The sequence below is a fragment of the Synchiropus splendidus genome, chromosome 15, assembly GCF_027744825.2.
Source record: "Synchiropus splendidus isolate RoL2022-P1 chromosome 15, RoL_Sspl_1.0, whole genome shotgun sequence".
Lineage (NCBI taxonomy): Eukaryota > Metazoa > Chordata > Actinopteri > Syngnathiformes > Callionymidae > Synchiropus > Synchiropus splendidus.
Genome location: NC_071348.1, coordinates 2,107,213 through 2,124,333, shown reverse-complemented (window position 1 = coordinate 2,124,333; position 17,121 = coordinate 2,107,213). Strand labels below are relative to the sequence as shown.

The following is a 17,121-nucleotide window of genomic DNA, read 5'->3' as shown; positions in this document are numbered from 1 at the left end:
TCCTCCAAGGTGTTTTCAGGAACAGTGTTTACTGTTGAGGCGCCATCACTTTTTTTTTTTTTAATAATTTTTTCTACTCAAGAACTTCGCCATAGTTGTTAACTATCACAGATTTGCAGCTGTCAAGTCAATTCAGTGACACACTGCTGACACCAGCGTATTAAAACTGAGTGTCTCACTGACTAGAGATGTAAAACAAAAAACGAAGTGGCCCTCCAGGGGACACTTGCGGCCCAGTCATGGGAGCGTCGGCCCTGCACTATAGCATGTGACCTGGCCAGGAGTCTGTGGCGACCTAAAACAATTTTTTATTTACGGTGCAAAAGACGAATTGTAATTGTACAGCATGTGTACAGGAGGAACAATTGAATATGATATGTTGACCATTCAACAAGACATAAAGGAAAAGCCAAATCACTTATGAGAAATTGATATTTAATTTGAACCGACATAGACATGCCACACACTTTACAGTACAAAGGCCACTGGACGGCACAAAGGCACTAACGTAGCGAACATCGCCTAAAATAAGTGCAGTAACAGCTCCAACTAGTTTACATTCCTCATTCCAGGGTTCATTTGGCAGTCAACACTGAAGAAGCAGGCACAACAGATTACTCTCTCAAACAGCTGCAACCTCGAAGAAGAAGAATGTTTTTCATCGTTGGCTTAACGGTGCGCAGGTGCATCCCTGGCATTGGTCTACAGAGTCCCACCGGCCTCTGGCCTGTGGTTCAGGACGTAGTAGTCGTGGACGTACATCAGAACGGCAAACGGTTGACCGATGATGAGGGAGAGCCACACTGCAGCGTTGCCATAGTTACCACGCAGGAAGTGACCAACAAACCAGGCCAGTGGAAGCTTGTAGATGTGACAAAGCAAACATGAAATTACCACAATACATAAACAACAGTGACATGTTTCACCTGTACAGATAAACACACATGATTCATTCATTTGCCCTGAAATTGAAAACTCTATGTGGACTCAAATGATGCTGAACTAATCTTGACATTGGAACAGTAAAGCTCGAACAGCACATTCAAATATTTCCATACGGTGATGTGACTTTACCTGCGCCATCATACCCATGAACGCCCAGAGTCGGAACATCCTGAGGGGAACGCTCACCAAGTACTGAAGGAGTCAGACAGATCCGTCAGTTACATTTTCCTACGGTCTTGGATGATCGGTCGCAGGTGTTTATTTACCTCGTGAAAGAAAGCAGACAAGAGGAAAACTGCAGACTGGCTGAGCGTTTTACTGTAGCCTCTCCTCAGCAACGGCTTATAGAAATGCCTCAAAGGAGAGACAGAGCACAAGTTAATGAAGATCCAGAGGACGCTGCAGCCTGTCTCAGACTGAAGGAAAACCCTATGAGAAGGGGAGGTGAGAGCAAGAACAACTGCATCACTCCCAAATGCATGTAGGTCAGCTGATCATGAATAGACTTTACAGCCCTTCTTTAACACCATGATTCTGATCAAGCAGCAACTGCAACTTATCAATAGCCACCAGTTGAACTCTATCTTTTTGAGCTCAACCTCTCCACATTTCCAGACGCTACTGAGTTACTGAGCGTCCGCTAAACTCACCGTAAACACCACTTGTGAACAGGGATGTTCCAGTTCTGCCAGAAATAAGTCACCGTCTCAGAGTTCCTGGGAAAAACAAACGTCAGAATGAAGAGCCATCACAGGCATCACACAACGACCACATCAAATATGCTCGACACCAGACCGGTCAGCTTTTCGTCGCAGCTCGGTGCTGTGTTCGGGACAATTTGGCAAAAAAACCAAAACAAAAACCTGACTGAGCTTTCAAATAACATGGATTGATCCATCTATTTTGATAGCCTTAGCCACCTCAGGACCCCACTGTGACCCTGACACAGAACATCCCCTTGATCACGACCAGAGAGAAGACGGTTGTCCAACACATAAGAGCAGTTTGCACCCATTTCCACTTCACACTCAATAAACAAGTAAAGCTTTATCTACCACCAGTCGTTGTAAAACTGCCGGTCTCCAAAGCGCAGCAGTTCAGCGGTAAAGTTCAACGAGGAGTGGAAGAACCAGTAGAAGAACATCAACCACAGCAGATGATTCGGCACCTTGATTCAGAGAGACGGTCAGGCAGGGCATCACCATGAGATACTGCACCAACTCACAGCTAATCTCAGAAGCCTCTCCATCATTCTGGACAGATCCATGTCCTGCATGCGACAAAGGAAAACTGAAGAGTTAAACAACAGCCACGATCGACTGCCTTTCAGTCTCACCTCCAGCGGCTTCATGGAACTTTGAATGATTGGAACCATCCACTGAGAACAAGAGGACAGGAACCTGTTACTTTTTGAGCTTTTTATTTCTTTTTCCTTTCAAAAACAAACATATTTTCTGCTGTACTGTTAAGTTTACTTTCAGCAACTCACCATACCACAATATAAAATGAATGAATTCAACGCAGTTTAAACACACAAACAAGTTTTCGATTTGAATGAATTTTTCATGTTGCTACTATTTTACTTGTCCACAATAAATACTACTCTAAAGGAATCCTCCAAACTGTATTGCCTTCTTTTGTCTACAATTGTCTTAGTTACTTTAGACCTTGACCATTTAATACAATTTATGAAAATGTATTTTAAAGTGACATCTAAATATTTTTTAAATTTGTTTTTAAATGTTTAGCACATCAACATGCATTGCATGCATATTTAAATAAACCAAATAAATATAAGTCAATTTGTCTGTCTATGTTCTCAATAGATGTTGATAACTGTTCATAAAATATATTTCCCTGCATTGACAACTGTTAAGGCGCAACATCACCGATTTACTGATGACAAAAACCATTTTTATGACACTTGTTTTCAGTCGCATTTATGCAGCAACATATTATACTTTGATCATATTGTATTAAAGAGTATTTTAGTGAGATATCGGAACCTCACCTGTTGTGTGAGCGCCACCAACATCTGGATGAAGAAGAGCTGTGAACACACACAGAACATTGTTCCCACATTACCTTCAACTCCATCTGTGAATATGATCAGTCCTTATATGGTCAGCCTTATTACCGATGTTTTGTCTGCCACTCAGTATCTTCTTTTATTTGACTGAGTTTCTCAGAATGGAGTCAGACTTAAGATCCAAGGATTCTGGATTCATCTAGCTAGTTTCATCTTCAGCTACGAGCTCAATTATTACCTCAGCAGGCAGAGCTTTGCACTTGGAGTCTTTTCTAGTTTTCAGCACCTCATTGGTTCACACACACAGTCACACACAGAGTACATTTGTCTTCATTTTCAGCATCGATTTCATGCTTTGTGCTGCGTTGACAGCGAAGCCTGAATTTGCTTCCTGATGACATATTTCCTCACCATCTCAAACAGTCTCCTCAGCAAGAAGCTCATGCGAATGGAGGGAGAGCGAGGGAAGTTGAGCTCGTAGCACAGGGTCGGTGCAAAGATGAAGTAGTACATGTCTAGACAGATGATGTTGGTGGGGAATGAGTGTGTTCAGACCAAGAAAACAAACATGTCTTCATGTTGAACGTGCCACTTATCTGAGCACCTCGGATGGTCAGGTTGCCAGGGTAACACACTTTGTTGTCAACACTGGAAGACAGCGATGACGGGCCTGTGAACAAATACACTTTTAGAGCAGATAAAAGCAACAATGTTGCCAAATTCCAATTCAAGCTGCAGTGACAGGATCTGCCTCTAGATGTCACTGCAACCGCATGAGTGAAGCACAGAGGCAAGGTCCAGCCAATGAACGTTGATCAAACACAACTGAAAAGGAGCGTATGACACTGCGTGTTCATTCTACAAAATGCTGAGGAGGAATAGAAAGGTTCTTACATGACAGTGATCTTGCCAGAGTCTTGGCCTTCAGACTGCTCATCTCTCGACACCACTTGTTGACATCTTTATAGGAACAGAGCTTGAGGAGGAGGATAGTGGACGTCCCCAGTGCAAAAGCTCCCCCAACTGTTGGACACAAGGAAAACACAAGCAGAGTATACGTTACAGGCCATTTGGAATACACCACAGCATCCAGATCGGAACACAGACTACAGCATTTATCCCTGAAATCCTAAATTCTCTACCACTGCAACCACAGTTTGCTAATGTGGAGAATTATAAATACACCAACTCCAGGTGCTTTAGTCATCACAAATGTGTTAGCTTAGACTGGACCTCACACCTATCCAAAACAACAAATATAGAAACACCATGATGACAACCTCATTGATTTCAGTTTTCAAAGCATTTTAGTTCATGAACATGTTGTTCCAAGAGTCAGCAACAGCAGTGTTGGAAGCAAAAAAAAAGCACATTTTACTGTGTGAACGAGCACACATCAGTAACACGACACGGCAGCACTAAAGACAGAAGATGTAAATAAAAAAAAATTAAAAAATTAAAAAAAGAAAACAAACCTAATCCACACAATGCCGTTCAAAATAAAATCACTGTTGTTTACAGGCAACTTCACACACACATGAACACCAGCCAAATGAGCAGTTTGCCCACCCGGGCTTTATCAATAGTCACCACATGTTTGATAAAAAGGGGATAATACTGATGGCAGTGACACACGCGCACAGCACGCATGCACGCACACACTGGTAGCAGTCGGGTGAGGTGGAGGTCAGCACACCTGGCATCAAAACATAGCAGATCTTATCCATTAGCCATCTGTCTCTCCGGCTTAATGTGGCTCCTCAGCAGCAAGGCCAGATAGGCGCGCACGCACCAGCACGCACACAGTATACACAGCACACACAAGCAGCCAAGCATCACCCACTCACAAGCCACTTCCCATCCAAACTCATAGAAATGTCTCTGAACTCACAACCAGCCGCTTTCTATTCACTCGATGAATGATTCACAGATTTAAATGAAGGGCAGCGAAGACAGATGCCGCTTCTTTTAAGAGTTGACTTTCATCAAAAAAGATGCTGCTCTGTTGAAATTCAGCTGGAATGGAAAGATGTTTTCACCAAGTGCCACTTCATGGGTGAATCTCTTTGTGACCTGTCTTGGAAGAGGTGAAACCCCTTTGATCCACGTTTCTTAACGCAGCATGCAAGTCAACTCCAACTACAGACTACTCTCCTGCATGAATGTGTAGCCCTGTTCCTTGGGAATTTCCAAATCAGCATTCCAGAAAGAATATTCATGCAATGTGACCAGATTGTATCAAATGGTACATGAATGAAAGACAGAGCTTCGATGAGCGTCTTTCAGGAAATGCTGGTGATGGGACCAGCGTGACTGAATTTTGCAGATGAAACCATGAGACCATCGAGGCTGTTCCCCAGGTTTCGTTGTGCTTATCTTCACACTTTCTGTGCACGCCCGGCCACCTGCTGTGCAGTTGCGACCGTCTCTCAAATCTCAAGAAGAAAATGGTTTGACTTCATGGTAGAATAAAATTTACATTGATGAATGAGCGGCTTGGTGGACATCTGGCTCACTGCGTGCTCTCCTCACTATCTTTATCACTCAGGACAAACGCTCAATTTCAGACATTTGAAAGTTCCTGAACTTTCCTTTAAGCAACGTTTGAATACGCGTCTAGAGTAGGTGCTCTTGTTTCTAAATAGATACTCTATGGTGTCATCTCCTCAGTTGCACGATCAGACGGCGTCTGCGTCACTTTGCGAAAATGTTCGTAAAGCTGAAATGAATTTTGTTGAACACTGAATGTGTACCTTGTGTACATTGGTAGTTACAAAACACAAACAGAAGAAACCTCCATAAAGCAAGAAAAGAATCCCTTGTGTACCAAGTTTCTTGACAAGTTGTCTGGCCGTACAACTGCACAGTGGCACGTGTGGTGAGGACAGCACTATGACTCTGAATGAAATAATAGCAGTCCACGTCCGTAAAGCATTTGGCCACATCACCCGAGCATGTCATACACTCTAATGCTGGATTGAAGATCCTTGCAGCGTGTTTGCTGATGGAACACTGGTTGCATAAGCTGCAGTCAGAAGCAGACACACACTCCTGTTGCTTCTTATTGCATTTACAGCACCAATACAAAGTTCTGCCACAGCAGCGATCTATTTCACTGTTAATAACATCACCTGCTCTAGCATGGGATGCACAGAAGTTAAAATAATAATCTAGGCAAAGAATTTCCCAGCTCAGTTTTACGATGCGTCATAAAAGGTGAAGCACTGCAGGCAAACAGTGGGTCATTGAGTGAAGAAAATCAGTCCGGTAATTTCTGAGAACAATAATGGAGGAGCCATGTCGACATAAACAGCAGAAATTATTGAAGGGATGCAATGGAAACATTGCAAACATGAAGATAATATTGCTCACACCAGTGAGGTCGGTTGGTTCGACAACCTTTACTTCTTCTCAATAAGAGCAGGTTCTCCTCCAAGAAACAAGCTTCTTGACAAGAAATTCCTCCTTACTTCAAAAGCGATAACATTTTCACGAGTCATGAAAACAATGTAGTTGAGTTACAATAAGCAAAGACAAAAATGCATGGGGGTGAGAAAATGCACACATGATCATGGTTCCTCGATAATGTTGTACAGAGTAAACTACAATGGACTGAATAATTCAGGGGCTTTTCACCGTGCGGATTCTGTCACGGGTGGCCAGAGTCCGAGGCGCCCCCTGCTGTGCAGTCACGCACTCTGCGCCTCAGGCCATGACTTTCCTTTTCTGCTCGGCTGGAGGCGCAAAACAGCTGGTTTGTGACGCAGGACAAAGCAGGACTCAAGGAAGTGCTAACAGAAGGTGGCGTTCCACAGCCAAAAGCAAACGTGAAACAGTTGAAACAAATTGCGTAATATGGAGCATCTCAGTTTTCCATGCTGCTCTCACAACACAGTTAACAGAGAGTGGAGATCCAGACGTCAAAAATGGCCAGGTCGGGACAAAGAGCAGGTCCAGGCGGCATCAAGTGGCTTATGTTCACAAGTCGGACTTTTGAGCTGAACGCACTTTGTCTGGAGACAGAGTTCGCAGGGTGAAAAGCCCCTCAAACCTTTCGAAAGCTTATATTAATGCATGTGCAAGACTCATTTCATCTGCGCATTAATAACCTGTGGCCACGCAGTATTTAACCTTGAGTGCTTTTTCAGATAGGTACACATTGATGTGACAGAAAAAAACAGACAGATCCCTAAATCAACCAGACCAAAGGCATGACCTCATCATTTTCAGGTTCTGAAAAGCATCCAAAGTGTCACAAGCTTCGGTAAACATCCACATGGCTGAATCAGAGAAAAGCCTCCAGCTGCATGAGGCAAAAACAGAGACACCCAGACAGTGCAAGCAGTGTTAGCATCAGACGGCAAGTCTATTGTTTTAAATAAAACACAAAATACCACAGCAGCAATGAGGCAACCGAGTAAGTGAAGGCAGCAAAATGTTCTGTCTATAGGAGAAAGACACAAGCATGCCTCGGAGGAGTGGGTATTTGAGTGAGTCCCAAAGGGGCATCGTATAGAACGGTGGATTTTAGAAGTACACAATGCCTGAACAGTAATAATAACAGATATGACCGGACAAAAAAGTAATGGGGAGACTGGAGTAGGCAACGGAAGCCGAAGGATGACAGAGGAAAAGCTGACATGCGATGGTCACTGACAACCAATTACAAAGCTCCCCTCATCTGTTACCAGCTGGATTCATCCAGGGGAGGTGAGTTTGTGTGTAAACGACGCTTCATTGCAGAGCCACAACACGCCTCGCTGATTCAGCCCATCTGGATATCACTGTTGACTTCAACTTGAGGGAAACAAACTGACCATCATGGATCCACTGCATTAAATAAGCTCCGACAGCGTTTGTCTTGCAATATTACTCAATAAGATCCTCAGGAAACACTGAATGGGAGAAGGCATAGCTTACCATCCGTATCTTCCTACTGTCTGTTTCATTGGACCTAGTGTCTCACTGACCTCATTCCTATCAATGATATTCTAATGCTAACTCTAATGAAGGTATCACATGATTTAAATATCCTACATGTATCAAAAGAGGCATGAAAAAGTCATGAATAGACTTCATTGAAAGTTTCAGGATTGTTGACAAAGGGCCACAGGGACATATGCTTACATTTTGGTGGTGTGCCAGACCACCATCTGGGCTACTATAGATATTTCATCCGGTGATGTGGATACATGAAGACAATAATATTGGGTGGGAGCGCTTTTCTAGTCTTGCATTTGTCTGACTTTCTGGTCAGGTGGCTTTTTAAATCTCTTTATGCTTTTTGTAAAGGCGATGGATGGTATTACTACACATGACAATAAATAAGCATTATGGATTCCGTTTCAGGCAGCCAACTGTGACTTTGTCCGATGAAGACACAACAACACTGTGACCCTTGGACAACCCATCAGTATCAAAGACACTGAATTTGGCGTCGATCATTTCCTCTCTCGGCATAACACCCCTTTCCATTGCTCTTCTATGCCAACTGGACACAATCCAGTTGTGACCAACTGGTCTATTACCACTCACAGGCTTCAGTTATCAGCAGGTATAATAGATGTCTTTTACTGCCCAATCGCACGGGTCGACTGCTCCTCTGAAGGGCAGAGACATGGACGTCCTCTTGAACGTTATTTTAGGAGACATTAAAACCCACATAAAACATTGCATCGACAACCGACGGTTGGAGATCTAGTCTGGAGTACAGTTATATTTGAGATGTCTTGAAGGCATTTGTGAGCTTAAGCAAGTGGTAACAGAAGAAGCCTACCTGGGGTCATGGAGGGGACGAGCAGGACCACAGCAGCTGGGAAAATGAGAATGGTGGACAGGTTAACGCAGTGAACCAGCAACCCCATGACTTCACTGAAAGAGCCCTGCAGAGGAAGAAGGGGAGCATCAGCAGTTGGCTTATAACATTGTTATGATTCTTACATTTTAACTTTATGCTACGGGACAGCTAACCCAACCCACTCAGCAACTCGATGTTCAATGGTACCATTCGGGCAGGGTTATTAAAAAAAAACATACATTGCGATTACTTTCACGACAATATTACATCATGATACTTCAGGCCAAAACCAATCTTTTCCCACAGTATGATGGCAGCAAGTAAACAGTTGGGAACATGAAGCCGAGCTAAAGCTGCAACAGAGCAACCAATCGAACACACAAGTTTAATACTGGTGACAAGCCAACTATTGTCAAATATGACTTATTTCTGGATTCATGTGGCTGATACTAGCTCGGGCAGCCAACTGCTGCTACTCCAAACATATTCACTCTCTTCCACTGCGTGTCTTCTGTCTACTCTCCAACTCACTATGGAAGTGTCCGTTCTGTCTTTCTTCTCTTAGATACCCTCATGAATGGCTGTAACTGTGGAACATCAACTGACTCTCTTTTTATACAGTATATTCTTGTTCACCAACCAACAACACAGCAAAATCCTTCTGGACCTTTTCGATTCAATGTGATGTAGACACTTTCCAACACTGGTGCTGTGGAAGCTGCGAAGATGATCTCCATCACAGCGGGACTCAAAATGTTTTCGGCGGCTTTCAATCACTTCAAAACTCCATTAGAACTTATGTGCGGCTGGAAAGTTGAGGAAATACTTGCGACATGATACTTTTACAGCAACTTGACTGGAATGACCTACATGTGAAAAGTGGAACTAATTTCTCATTCCAATCATGGAGCTCCATGTGGGAGATGGTCAGCTAGTCTTTCGGTATTAAAAGAACAGTTTTAGAAAATATAATCCCTCAAGGGGGAAGTGACATTTTCTATATTGAAACAGTCAAATCTGGCGTTGTGGCATTTACACGTTACGTACCCGTGACAACTGCCTCTCGTTGTACAGAGCCACCAGGATGAAGACGTTGGACACTGAGGAGGCAAAATCACAGCACGTCTCAGATCACGCTAAATGACGAGGGCCGTCATCCTTTAAAACCCAGAGTGATGTCCAGAAATGAAAGGCACTTTAGTCATCATCATAATCCCAGTACCAATCTTGGAGGGTGTATTTTTGGGTTTGTAATCACATTAAACACAGTGTTGGTTTCTGGCCAACATCATCCCCGACAGAATATTGTGAAGATTGCTGACCTTCCCAATGCTTTTATCCATGTGAAGCATAAATAATTGAATTCATCTAAAATGAGGCAGACTGAAGTTTGGTCAGCAGAGAGAAGATGTCTTTGCCATGTTGTCGGGCGTCCCACTAAATCAGTTGAGAAGAGACAGTGCTGCTGCCTCAAAGAAAGACCTCTTTGGCCCTCGTTTGAAGAAACTCTTGGTTAGGGTTATGAACCTGTGTCCCTTCCATTTGTATGGTCTTCCTGTGTAGGAAGTACCGGTGTCCATACCTCAGTTTGAAGATGAAGACTACAAAATAACTAAGTTATTATAATTAGGTCGAAGTTTGGTTCAGAATCCTGGTTAAGGTGAGCCGTGTGTTTTGGATGGTTAGGCTTAGGATGAGAGGCTGGGGAAAGGGTTATGCCAATGAGAAACCTCACAATGTCCCCACAGGGACAGCAATACAAGCGTGTGTGTGTGTGTTCTAGTACTTCTATCTTTGTGAGAACCTGTCCTGTTAGCACGAGCTAGGGATGGGAGGTATGGACAAAAAAGTGATCGCGATAAATGTTGTAATTTCAGCGCTAATGATAATTATCAAGATAAATACATTTTCATTCTATTCCACGTGTTGGGACACTACAGTCTGTCTTGAAACTGTTTTATGATGAAACCTATTAGTGGAGTTTGTCTCCAACATTATTTGTTTATGTTTAAATATAATAGTTAACCAAGTGCAGAGATGAGGAATTCAATGTTTCACGTCTCAAATTTGTTGACGGTCACTAACTGATGGCAGCTCGTAGCATTAGCGCTGCCTGTGAGAGTGTGCCCACGATCAGTGAAGCCTAATGGGGACGCGGAAGAGGACGGTGCTGCCAATACCGGAGCGAAGCTCTGTCCAATATCCAACTATTCTCACCAGTGCAGCAGGAGAGCTGCATGTGTTGATGTGAACCAAGGCAGACGAGTGCGTCAGACAACCTATGAGGACCACTCCCTCTAATAAAACAAACACAGATCCAGAGACTCAGAGTCGACCAGTGTCAAAGTATCAAAGGTTCCCTGGATTAAAAATAGGTAGAAAACTACGATCGTGAACCAGAGTCCACCACACTCTTCACAGCTGTCACACGTCGCACAGCTGTCACGGTCTCGTTGTGTTCACGTACATGCAAGTCCAATGCAGCGAGTGAGTCGCATGTTTATCAAATTTATCGTGAGATGCAGTATTGTCATTGTGGAGATTGTGAACGATACGTTATCGCCCATCCCTAGCACTAGCCATGTAGTCACTCTCACTCGATGCAGGGGATAGTACATTTCGGTAGTGGTAAATTAAACATCTCTGCAATGTACTTGCTGTGTTTCTTCCAAGCTTCTTCATCACCCATAAACAAACACACACACTCCCCCTCTTCCCCTTCCTGCAGCAGGGTGCAGTACACTGTACAGTAAATAGGGCAGGTGGCCATTTCTCTGGAGACACTGTGAGCTGCATCGCTGCGGTGCCTCCCTACATCCTTAAATTGCAAGTTGTATGTTCAAGGGCACAATACGTTTATTTCCAGGATGAATAGTGACTCATTTCCGTCATAATCGATCATCAAAAGTGCATCCACTCACCAATGACTAAGCAGGCAGCTGGCCAGTTGTAAGGATCCTTCAGGAACAAGGACACTACTTGAATCGGATCCACAAGAATTCCGTACCTGTTAGACCACATCATAGACACACTTTTCAAATTCACTGTTTTGACACAGGATTTCATTTCTTCACAAACAATCCTTCCTCCTCAAACATATTCCTCTTGGAATGTTGTTATTATTAGTCTGATTATGATCAGAAATGCTCTATACTTCATGAGTCAAAAGTTTCACGTCCCAAAAGAGCCGTCATTTTTGCCTCAACTGCGCTTAATCTAAGATTGCTTTTAAATGTCCCTTGTCGGATTGAACTCCGACTTTCACAGTTTTAAATGGAAGTTCTAAATACAAAGCGCTTCGCGCCAAAGCTCATGCTTTAATTCCATTCTAATACCTGCATACACCCCATTGTGTTAAGCACTGAGTGAAATACCTTGAAAGAAAACAACCACTGTTATTCACAGTGACTTAAACATTTATGTGGCAAAAAAGAGGGATTTTGTTTTGTTGATTTATGCAATACTGCAACCAAGTCACTGATTAAAAACTGTGATTTATGTTTTTTTAATACAATTTTTTTAAGCAGATAAAGACAAGACATTTGTTGTCTTTATCTGCTTAAAGTTCCAGCAATGGCTGTTGTTTATTACCACTTCTCACAACCACATGGGGCAACACTGCCATGCACCGAGGCACATTTTAGAGAGTCACCATTTCTGGGAGGTAATTGGGGAAGAAAATGAGACACAACTTTTTCTGCCATGTTCTTACCGTAACAGATTCTCTAAAAAAAGGCGAGCATTACTCAGAACCTGCAAAATAAAAGCAAAAAAGAAAAACAGACTTTATCTTGTTTTCATTTCACAAAGCACTATTCCTTGAATATTTTCTATAGTCTATAAATGTGTACACACACAACAATCTGTGTTGAAAGCCTGGATTAATCCCAAGTAGGATTTGCTGCTTTCAGTCTGGCTCGCTCGTAAATGCATTTTAGAAATCGACAGAGAGGAACACTGCACATCTTCTGAGCTGTTATACTGGATATTATTTCACTGATTGCTCAATGTGAACTCAGTCTTACAGGATATCTGGGTTACAGACTGAAAGGAAGTTGCATTATTTAACAGATGTTGATTAAAGTACTGTTTTTGGACTGAAGAAGAGCATGCATTTGCAAGTGAGCCTAAAAAAAGAAGTGTACCTCCTAATTTCATCACAACCACTAGAAAACATCCACAAAAAAAGTACCAATGCTAAGTGTAACCGTCTCTACAACACACTGGCATTTACTATTATTTTGAAATGCAACGTTTGAAAAGCAACTGGATAGTTATTACTGTACACAGAAGTAAACATTCCTGAAGCTCATGTAAAACAACACAAGACGAATAAATACCCATAATATATGAATAAAAATTATGACAAAAACCATAACTAAAATTGAAAAATGAAAAAAATGGTGGGCATGATCATGATCTGCCTCACTTGTTGGAAACTTACCAGCATCACAACGCACCAGTTGAGAATTCCTCTGTAGTTTTTGTATCCGCTGGCTGAACTCAGCAGGGACTCCTGTTTCTTGTGACAGCTTCAGTCGGGGGAGAAAAATGAGTTAGTTGAGTAATTGCACCTATTAGCTGAAAGAAAAACAACCAAACCACATAAGAATAAATAGACAAATAATATAAAGATTTCAAATAGACGCCTGAACAAGCTCACCATATTGTTGTTTATGTAGCACGCACATGCACACATTTTCACTGTTAGCCTGATAACTTGCTTGACCACATTACTGAACTCTGACTGAGCTTGTAGTGACACGCCAATAGCCAAAAAGCCATTGTTGCAACTGCACTTGAACTAGATTTATTGGAACCATTACTACACTTTAATCATGACATTTGTTGTCGATCTGTCAACGACTCGTGTACACACCAGTGTTAGGAGATGAATAGGTACCAAAGTATTGAATATTTGCTCAGTATATATGAATGTTACAGATGTTTTATGTTGACATCTAATGCACAATTGTGAAGACTTTTAGTGGGAACCAATGACATCAAGATGAGGAAAATAAAGCGCAAAAAAGAAAGCATAGTTTGTGATTTTAGACATGAAGTCAGACGTGTAAATGTAAAATAAAAAATAAATATGAATGACTCCACCATCAGTGGTGGAAGGCAACATGACCGAACGGACCGTGATCTGATCACACCCCCCTGCGTAACTGAAACAGACCCGTCAAGTCGAGTCCAGAGCGACCCGACCAGTGTGGAGGGCAGATGGCCGGGAGCCGGTCTTCGACTGCTGTCACTCCAACAAGCTACTCTTTCTTTCAGTCAGCGAACTCACCTAAGTCTATGGACTATATCGACACTCTGCTTCTTTTTCGCGTTTTTACTCTGAGTCCGCGTGACTTCCAATGAGTGCTCCCTTTTCGTGAGGCCGCCGTCTCCGCTGCTACTCCCGGCCAGTGCAGTCCGACTCCCCGCCTGCGACCTTCCGTCCCCCGGCTGCAGCCTCGCTCCTCTCCCCGCTCTCCTTCTCCTGCGAAGTGACACCCTGGCCGCAATTGCGTCGTCCATCACTGACAAGTTTCAACTTTCAGGACTACAACAAGTGAAAGAAATGGAGGCAGTCTCATACGTGACTCTGGACTCAGCGCTTCCGCTCGAAACTGACTTCCGCTGTTGGAGCTGACGACACCGGAGAGGTCGTCCAGGTCCGACGCGGTTGGAAATGACTCTTGTGCTTTATTCACTTGAGTTTTTTCCCCTTCGTTTTCATTGTTTCATATTATTAAATCCATCATTCAAAAATCCAGACCAAGTGTTGTATGTATATAAACAGTGGAAACAAATGAAAGGGGAAAAAAGGAGTTTGTTTTCCCTTTCTGCTCATCCGCCGCTCACTGGGTCCCAGGGCCGCAACCGATATTTGTGCGGCCCTCATAAGACTTTTGAGAACATGTTCAATAATGGAACAATGTGAAATATTATTATTGTTATTATCACAATATTAAAATATGTATTTGTTGGTTAGTCATAGGTTTTGCATAATTGACCACTGTTTCAATTTAGAGCAACCTTTTGTTTTGGGACCGAATTTCCTCCATTATATCCATTATATTGAGAAGCTTGTGACAAGGCATTTTGTATTTACATTGACAATCTTATACTGCTTGATGTCTTCTCCTCTGCACACAGGAACCAAGGAGGATTTTAACCTCTAAAATGCCCTTTTCTTATTTTGACTGAGATGAAGTCCCACTAATGTTTGTTTATTAGATTCATTCCAGCGGACCAACGCGCCTATCAAGGTTCCAAGCAAACATCATGTTGTGCTTACGATGCTTTGCTTCCAGAGAGCTTGTCTTCATGTTGTCCAACTTCTGCTGGTTTGGTGCTGTGGGAGCGAGTTGCTGGCATTGATCCAGCCTTATCTGGTCCTGCTGTCTATCCATGTGTCTTTGAGAGGAATTCACCTGTCTTTTTCATCAGCGGCCTGATCAGTGCAAATGTGTGAAGGGCGTTTCTTTTAGGCAATATTCATAAACTGGCCTAATGATTGATTCTAAAAGCCGGCTCACTCCCACCTGTGCCACTTGTTCTGCTCTACCTGCTCTTCTTCCCACATAACCTCCCTGGACTAAATCCTCCTTAGCCCCGATTCAATCAACCTCCTCCCCCATTCTCTACTCTGTCGTACACCCATTTACTTGTGTACACATTTCTGTCCTCAGTTTGCTGACCTTGCTGGTATTATACCTCCCAACACACGTAACTCTTTCTTATCAAATCACTTGCCTTAGTCAATCAAACGCCCAGTGTGTTCCACCATGCATCCTGACCTGAGCTGCCTGGGTGTATTTCCAATTTTCAGTCCTGTCCAGCGTAAAAAGGACCTAAGATGTACATTTCACATGCATTTTTATTCACAATTTAATAAGTAGAAAGTATCTTAAAATGCTCCAGTGTCACACAAATCGAAATATGAAATCCATTCTCTGTATTTTTTCAAAGACACCAAAAGAACCGGGGAAAAGGAGATAAATACAAAAGCAGAAACCAGTAAAAGTGTGATGAAAAGCAAGCGTGTTGAGACGACACAAACTCATGGATTACAAATGGTGTTGGTATTTCCAAAAGGAAGTAGATGCTGATGGGTTTTGTTACAAAACAAACAAAAAAAATGTATTCATGTTTGCATTTGAAAGTAAAAACATAAAAAACAAGTGGTATACAGTGTCAGTTTAGTCAATTGAAAAACAAATACATATAAACATCTTTTCCTGCTTTGCATCAGCACAGTATGTGTACGGTACGATTTGGTGTCCTCATACACTTTGCTGCAGTAGCGGCTACAGTTCACGCTCTAGCGTGCAAGTCATCCAATGCACCATGGGTCAAGTTATTTTTGATAACAGCTGGCCATATAAAATGGAGAGAATAAGAGGTTTTACCAATCCATTATTCATGCTTTCTGCAAGCCCTTAAAACTGGAGTTTTCTTCAAGTGCTCTGTTCCTAGGCTGAAGTTGGGAGCAGAACAATGTTTCTTTGCTTGTCCTTCTGCTTTCTCTCTCCACATGAATCAGCATTTCCCGACTCGAATTCCCGCAATAATGCTTCCTTCAAGCTCATATTTCATTGACCTACCTGACTGACTGACTAACTGCTTACGTAATCAGGAAATGATGGTAATTGTGTATCCTTTTTTTGGATGTTGAGTTGACAAAGGATCGTTGCTGATTGTTTGCCCCAAATAAGCTGGAAACTACTCTCGGTCCATCCTGAATTCTGGAGTCCCACACATCTAACCGAGTCCCCAGGATTGTAATGAATTCCAGAGAAGACTCTCTCAGCCAGATGAGCGGTTTGACCTTCTATCTTTGACTATTGACAGAGCAGCACTAATAATAAAGTAGTAGTAGTAAAAAAGTAGTAAAGTAAACAGTATTCTAGTGATTCGGTAACAATGAAGTACTTATATGTATACTCTGAAGTACGTAGGAACGGGATTTAATGTATTTATTTTGCATTCAAAACACTGCACTCCAAGCCGACGTGGACCACTTGTTAGGGAGAACTCAAATATCCCGTGTTCTGTAGCTTAACATCTCACATTTAGTGGCCTCACCCTGCTGGGACTTGCTCTCGACAAGGTGGAAGAGAAAGATTGTTTGATTGGACACACAGATAGGAAGTGATCGGTGGAGAGGAAGAAGATAAATATAGAGAAAGAGAGCCAGAGAGAGATAGAGAGCCCTCACATTCTGCCCACTGTATATCTCCGTTTCTCTCCGTCCATCTGGAGAGGCAGCCAGGGACTGTGTTTGCCCTTGCAGGTTGTAATGAAGCCGTGGAAGGATAGATGACTCACTTTAACACCAGCAGCAGAGAAATAC

General features: G+C 42.7%; 1 protein-coding gene across 3 annotated transcripts; it reads right to left on the bottom strand.

Annotated features, from left to right (window-relative positions):
* Positions 1-427: 427 nt before the first annotated feature.
* dgat1b (diacylglycerol O-acyltransferase 1b) lies at positions 428-14,381 on the bottom strand. Of its 3 annotated transcripts, none has more exons than XM_053843772.1 (17): positions 14,068-14,381; positions 13,216-13,303; positions 12,484-12,524; positions 11,693-11,778; positions 9,819-9,871; positions 8,751-8,856; positions 3,869-3,997; positions 3,579-3,644; positions 3,386-3,489; positions 2,957-2,995; positions 2,282-2,323; positions 2,171-2,215; positions 2,001-2,113; positions 1,596-1,661; positions 1,212-1,299; positions 1,075-1,137; positions 428-861 (listed from the first exon to the last, which is right to left on the bottom strand). In XM_053843772.1, the coding sequence occupies exons 1-17, from the start codon at positions 14,298-14,300 to the stop codon at positions 703-705; spliced, it is 1,521 nt and encodes a 506-aa protein (XP_053699747.1). In that variant the 5' UTR covers positions 14,301-14,381; the 3' UTR covers positions 428-702. The 3 variants fall into 3 exon arrangements, with proteins under 3 accessions (XP_053699747.1, XP_053699749.1, XP_053699748.1); XM_053843774.1 differs by having other exon boundaries at positions 13,435-14,219; XM_053843773.1 differs by having other exon boundaries at positions 13,954-14,219.
* Between the last annotated feature and the right edge of the window lie 2,740 nt (positions 14,382-17,121).